This window comes from Odontomachus brunneus, unplaced genomic scaffold (assembly GCF_010583005.1).
Source record: "Odontomachus brunneus isolate Ranch 3 - 2012 unplaced genomic scaffold, Obru_v1 Obru_scaffold_063, whole genome shotgun sequence".
Lineage (NCBI taxonomy): Eukaryota > Metazoa > Arthropoda > Insecta > Hymenoptera > Formicidae > Odontomachus > Odontomachus brunneus.
In genome coordinates this window covers 167,162-173,553 of record NW_022639513.1, presented here as the reverse complement: position 1 = coordinate 173,553, position 6,392 = coordinate 167,162, and the positions used below count along the sequence as shown (strand labels likewise).

The 6,392-nt window shown below is 35.7% G+C and overlaps 2 protein-coding genes and 1 long non-coding RNA gene across 3 annotated transcripts in view; 2 read left to right on the top strand and 1 right to left on the bottom strand.

The window, feature by feature from the left end:
* LOC116846405 (hydrocephalus-inducing protein-like) overlaps positions 1 to 6,392 on the top strand; it is a 56,909-nt gene that overhangs the window by 44,257 nt on the left and 6,260 nt on the right. The gene's annotated exons all lie outside the window — the stretch shown is intronic.
* On the bottom strand, positions 114 to 4,987 carry LOC116846331. Its single transcript, XR_004378462.1, has 4 exons — positions 4,846 to 4,987; positions 2,922 to 3,160; positions 1,131 to 1,367; positions 114 to 1,054 (listed from the first exon to the last, which is right to left on the bottom strand). It is a non-coding gene; the product is annotated as an uncharacterized LOC116846331 (long non-coding RNA).
* On the top strand, positions 1,171 to 4,969 carry LOC116846326. Its single transcript, XM_032820018.1, has 5 exons — positions 1,171 to 1,419; positions 2,898 to 3,126; positions 3,462 to 4,108; positions 4,209 to 4,407; positions 4,955 to 4,969. Exons 1-3 carry the CDS (start codon positions 1,209 to 1,211, stop codon positions 3,517 to 3,519), a joined length of 498 nt encoding a protein of 165 aa, XP_032675909.1. The 5' UTR covers positions 1,171 to 1,208; the 3' UTR covers positions 3,520 to 4,108; positions 4,209 to 4,407; positions 4,955 to 4,969.

Below are 6,392 nucleotides of genomic sequence, written 5' to 3'. Positions count from 1 at the left end.
CTTTTCATCCTATTCAACACAAGATCGGAACAATTATTGGCTTGGTGGATTGGATGTTTTATCTTAGTCACTCGACTTTCCATAAGAATAATTTAGACTTTATCATTTTGACGCTAATTAATAATAATTATCCTTTTGATCGAATTTTTAAAATTATAATCTTCTTATTTCTTATTAAAATTTAGAGTTTTAACATGTTTATGATAATAACTTGAATGTCTAATAGAGTTACTTCGACTCTTTATTTAATTGTCAGTGCATTGCGAAAACACGTTTACTACGTTTTAATACGTTCACTACACGATTTATTTAGAGGACTCTGTCCACACACATGAGCCACATTATTTTTTTTTACATAATTGTGTAAAACAGACTTAGTTTCATGTAGCGAAAGAGGGAGAGTCGAGCATTCTAGTATCAAATTAACGTGAAGAAAGGATATTTCTGCTAATTATATTTCGTATTTTTAATTCTTTGTTCTCTTACCGCATTTAGAAAAACATTGATATTTTGAATACACCGAACTTTGCATTTTTTTCTGTTTGTCAATTTTCTCTCCTGTGTTGCGTGACGCGATTCGACCATCGGTCGCAGGATTTCTCGCTGTGATTGTAGCGCGTGCCCGGCCGCGTCGGGAGAGCAAAATAGGAATTATATAAATAACTTCACGATTGCTCGTGTATATCGAGTTTAAATATTTGTTCATAATAATGGGGAGATTTTTTGAATCGATGCGTACGCGAGCATCGCGTCATAACCGTCACGGGACACAAGCGATAAAATACAGACTGTCGTTGTTGGTTTTATATCCGATGCAATCCCGGCCGTTGTTTACACGTGAAAACCAAAAGAAACATTACAGCTGACGCGTGTGCAGCATTCTAACAATTTTCGGTTGAGGTTGGCGTAATACATGAATTTCCCTCATGGGAGAGTAAAACTCAGTCTCCGTTTTGCCTTCGTTTCCTCTCCAGGCGCGCACCATGTGTGATGCTCCTCTCTTCCTTTCCGACATATTGCGAAAAGGATGGCAAATAAAGAAACAAACAAGAGTCTGTTAGCAGATTTTAAAATTTGTACAAAGTGCAGCATGAAATCGGCAATTATTTGGTATAATTCGATATAATTACCTTTGACATGTTATTAATTGATAGACGCGCGAATACGTGTTCACCTTCTCGAATACTGGTGCGGTCGACGTGGAGTACATGTGGCAGATAAATATGGACGAGCAGTACCCGATGAGACGAACCGCAAATTATTCGCGACTCACGCTGGGACCACAGGGAGATATGCGATCTGCGACTAACTCGTTGGTACACACTCATGAGTCTCGCCAGCGACCTGATCAATATCACGCGGCGGAGCTAAACGATAAAGGCGCTAAATTAAATCGACGATGTCTGACGTCATCTCGAGGTAATTAAAAAATGTGGAATCTAGAAAGGTATAATTTCATCCTCAGTGCGGGATCCTTTGAGTCCCAGAGGACTTTATTCTTATACATATATACGTGATCTCAAAAGGATGCTTCTAAAAGCAAAAGGAAAGTATTCTAACTGCAATATTGTTAAAGTTAGAGAAATTTCGCTTTTTATCTACAACTACTCTCTTAAAGTGAATCAGTGAAACATCATTGAAAGCAGTAAATAAACACTGATTTTCAGCTATAAGTACAGCACTGAAACTGCTCAGTGCTATACTTATAACTGATATCAGTGACTATTCACTGATTCACTTTAAGAGAGTAGCTTAACCTTTTCATCCTTGAATATGTATACTACTCAGGACGAAAGGGTTAAACTACCCTTAAACTGTCCAGGTTATCACAAAATGTCAAGAAGATGAAATTAGAGGGAAGAAGTAGGATGTCCAGATTTCATGGTAGCTTATATTTCTTGCAAAGTTCTAGACAGTAACTACGCAAAACATGGCTCAGATCAGTCAAAGGGTTTAAGAGTTAATAGAGAACATACAGACACAGATATTATTATCATATACATTATATAAAATAAATCTTGTTAGTCGCGTCTGTCGTATCGCACGTAAAAGGACATTCTGCTTCAAGCAAACATATTCCTTTTGATTAAAAAAAGGGTTGAAATAATATTTCATAAATTTTCGATTAATTGTTCACACTTTCTCTTTCATTAGAATAGAAATATGTTTGGTAAAAGGTTTTGCACAGAAAATGGGATTACAAGAAATAGCAAATAGAGTTCTTTTCTTTGAGCGTATATTCGATCATGAAATAAAAGAACTCGATTCAATCATGAAATAAAAGAATATTTACGAAAATATTATAAAACATAACAAAAACATAACAAAAGTATAATAAAAGACCGAGTTTGGATACAAGTGGTATTCTGCTATGTAATTATTGTGTATTTTCTTGCTTTTCACTTTTAACGTGATTTTCACGCATCTACATTATATTTTCAATAAATTATTTCCGTCATGGCTGTCTTTCTTGTTATGTCCTTTACTCATTCTACGCGTTACAATCACACTTTAAAGAAAGAACAATGTTATTTTTCAGATTATCTTGAAAAACTCACATTCAAGAGCTTTTAAAGAGTTCATTAATATGACATCATATTAAAGAATTCTTTAAAAGCTCATTTCTATAATATCTTTCTCAAATCGACGCATTAATCAACATTATAATGTCATTATTGTTTCTTATATACTGCGTTCGGAAATTCTACTCCAAGTTAAAATACAGAGAAAAGAGTTCTTGAAAGTAAATTAGAAATTTACACCAGTACGTCTTGGAGGCGCTTGGTGTTACCGTCAAAGTTAATAGAGCTCATTTCGTTTTAATATTCGTTTTATTGTATGTGAAAAGCTTTCGTCTTACACGTGAATCACGACAACGGATGTCGTTATTTCTGCAGAAGATATCGTCAAGATAAAACTACCTGCTAGCGCCCACGATCCATCCGATCTCTTCAGCAGTAGTGCCGGATTGACAGAGCGAAGTAGCGACAGTTGGTTAGAGAGTGACGATTTGCCGTTTGGGATTTACCCCGAAAAGGGAATCCTGCTGCCGGGTGAATCGGCAAAATTCACCCTGCGATTTTCTCCTACGGACGTGTTCGACTACAAAGCGTATCTCACATGCAAGTAAGATCATTACTGCGACTCGACGATTTCCATCCTAAAATATATAATCTTCCCAGCAAACACAATAATATAACAGTTATATTACATCGTTGTAATATAACGGGATGTAACGTGCAATATAACATGTTTGTTACATGTAATATACACATTAGTTATAATTCCCCATTCATACGAAGTTGCCGTTATATAATAGAAATATAACGTGTTACTAAAATGTTATATAGCTGTTATATATATTGCTGAAATGTTATATAGCTGGAATATAAATTATTATTTTCCAGCAATTATAGGCATTTAAACTCATGTCCTTATAAACTCATGGTACTTTTGTTTAGGAAGTATAAGGCTTTATACAGGGTGTCCCGTGTAAGACGGACCAAAAGAAAAATATAAGTAGAACACATAAAAGTGAACAAAAATTGTACACGTCATTTTTCAAACAACTACGTAAAATTTTAATCCAAGAAGATTCGCGAATGATCAAATGTGATAAGATAGATGAGCTGCGATGGCGAGGTTTGCCGTTGTATGCTTGTATATTAGATCAAACTGAACAAAAAAGTTTTCTTTCATTTTCTAAATGACACGTAGATGTTTAGTTATTAGTTGAAAAAGATTGGTGCATTATCGCATACAACTGTATTGTGACGTGGCAGTGGTGCAGCTGCACGTCACAAGAGGATTAAGCTGTCGAATCAAGAAATTAGATTGATTTCTTAGTGATCGCTCGGGCTAAGCCGCGAGAAATTCGTGCGAATATTTACATTTTCGATAGCGGTTTCCGATAGTGTTTATGTGTCGTACCATCGGCGTAGCTATCGGAAACATTCGGATTTTCGCGTTAGATTAGCGATTCGCGCGTCCCGAATACCTGTGTCCTCGCGGCTCCCGAAACTGACAACAGGAGGTCGAGAGTGAGGAAACATGGAAGCACAGCGTGGGACAAGAGCTTTCTCTCTGGGAAACCCCACAGAGAACCAGAGTGAGTCCTCATTATTCAAATGTTAGTGACAGTAATGAATGCCGTGTCGTTCCGAATTTGGATGCCGCCGACCTTATATTCGTCTTTCGATTTTTTGTAGAATACTGGCTACGGGACAACAATAACAATCTCGGAACAAAGAGATGACCTACCAGACTTGTATCGACTCGTTCGGCCATCTTTTGCGTTGGAATTAGCATTGAGTAACGATTATTCGGTAAAGTGGTGTGGTCTGCTTCGCATCTGGCGTCCAACATCTTGAGTTCCGCGAGCGGAGCGTGGGAGGGTGGTATTTTGCGGTAAGTGGAGGAATACTCCTCGCAGTACATAAACTTCTTTAATTAGTAAGTAAACGTGTACGTGGTCATTTGGAAAATGGTAGAGGATTTTTTTATTTAGTTTGACTGGAGATGTGCGAACTATTCGAATTCGAATCAAATCCCTATGATTCGAATCCGAATAATTAGAAAATTTCGAATCGAAAAGATTCGAATACGAATTGCGCACTTTAGCATTAATGAAATACTATTAAAGACATCCAGCTTTACGGAAATTAGCATGACTTGAAAAGTTTGCTATACATTAAGATTTTCTTCATAAACATTAAAAGAAGACAACGGCTTCAAGATAAATTCTTATCGACAATTGTCGGATCGATATGTGTCGTTGCGCAGCTTTCAATGCTGAAACTGTATTCTATATATACGTTTACCGACTATATATTATATATCTCTTACCTTAAAATGAATTGATACCACATGATCAATGTTTTCTCTCTCATACTGAAATCCCTATTTTCATGTTGAATTCAATAATTATGTTAATTAAACAATCTTCACTGTTAAGCTTTATATCGTAGACCATTATCTCCAAACTAACATGGATCGTGCCGAAGAAATTCCTGCAAACATACATTCCGGTTTGGAATATCATCCCTGGGAAAAAAACAGAAATCCGAATATTATTCGCTTGAAGCCGCTACATCCATTCGAGGTGTTTATTTTAAACATAGAGGGAAGAGAAGACGGAATATATTCCGACGATAAATATTTGCTATTGTGTTGTGAATTTAAAGAAGACTTGAAAATTTTTTTCACTCAATCTAAGGAAATGATCAATATCTTAATATAAGTAATATGAATAACAGTGAAATATTAAATTCAATTAAAACCAAAAAATTTATCCAATGTGTAACAAACGCAGACACGATAAACGAGTGAGGCATTTTGCTGTGAGACCTTATTACAGTAAGTACTTTTTAATTAATTTTTTACAGCGTAAACTATAACTATGATGGCATAAATAAAGAGTATTTTAAAAAGCTCTATCCGAAAAAAACTTTTTTTATATTTCAAACTGGTTATCTCAAAACCTATCTAACGTATTACAATTGTATTGATTTTATTTGAAAGATAATTTAATTTTCTACAAATTTTGTTTTAATATTTTTGAAAGAAAACAACGCATACTTCTCTATATATCTGCAAAAATGTATAAAAACCGTGATTTTGGGACGTTACTTTTTTAAGGAAGCATTTTTCGATCCATATTTATAGAAAATTTTTTGTTCAAATTTATATTTACTGTAAAATCTTAATATCTGGATGACAAATATATGGATGACAAATCAGACGTATTTAGTATTTAGTATTTGGCAGCGCATTGTATACTTCGCTGAATTAAACATTATTCTTTTATTGTTCATTGTTTCAGCTCCTGAGTATCTTTATGAGATTCTACATGATGAAGCAGAAGAAGATATAAACCAGTATCCGTATACCGGCAGACTATGATGCGTAGTGTCAGCCATAGAAGGAGGAGAGCATACTAGGTGGCGGCGGGACGCCGTGCGTTCGAGATCTGCGTATTTTTTTCGTTCCAGAAAGAGAAAAAAATATCGAGAGCGCGTCCTGCTAGGCCGGGACTCAAACCCGGGTCTTTCGCTTGCCGGGCGACTGCTCTAAACCACTGAGCTACCTGACACTCCACGCTCACGACACTCTCCTCTTCCTAGATAACGCTCAGAGATGCCGTTCTGCCTTTGTAAGTACTTTCTAATTAATTTTTTACAGCGTAGACTATAATTATAACAGCATAAATGAAGAATATTTTAAGAAGCTTTATCTCTCTCTCTCCTTCTCGTTGATAACCGAAAAGAACACTTTTTTTGTACGCTTGAAACTGGTTATCTCAAAACCTATGTACCGTATTACAATTGTGCTGATCTTATTTGAAAGATAATTTAATTCTCTACAAATTTTGTTTCGGTATTTTTATTAAGCAA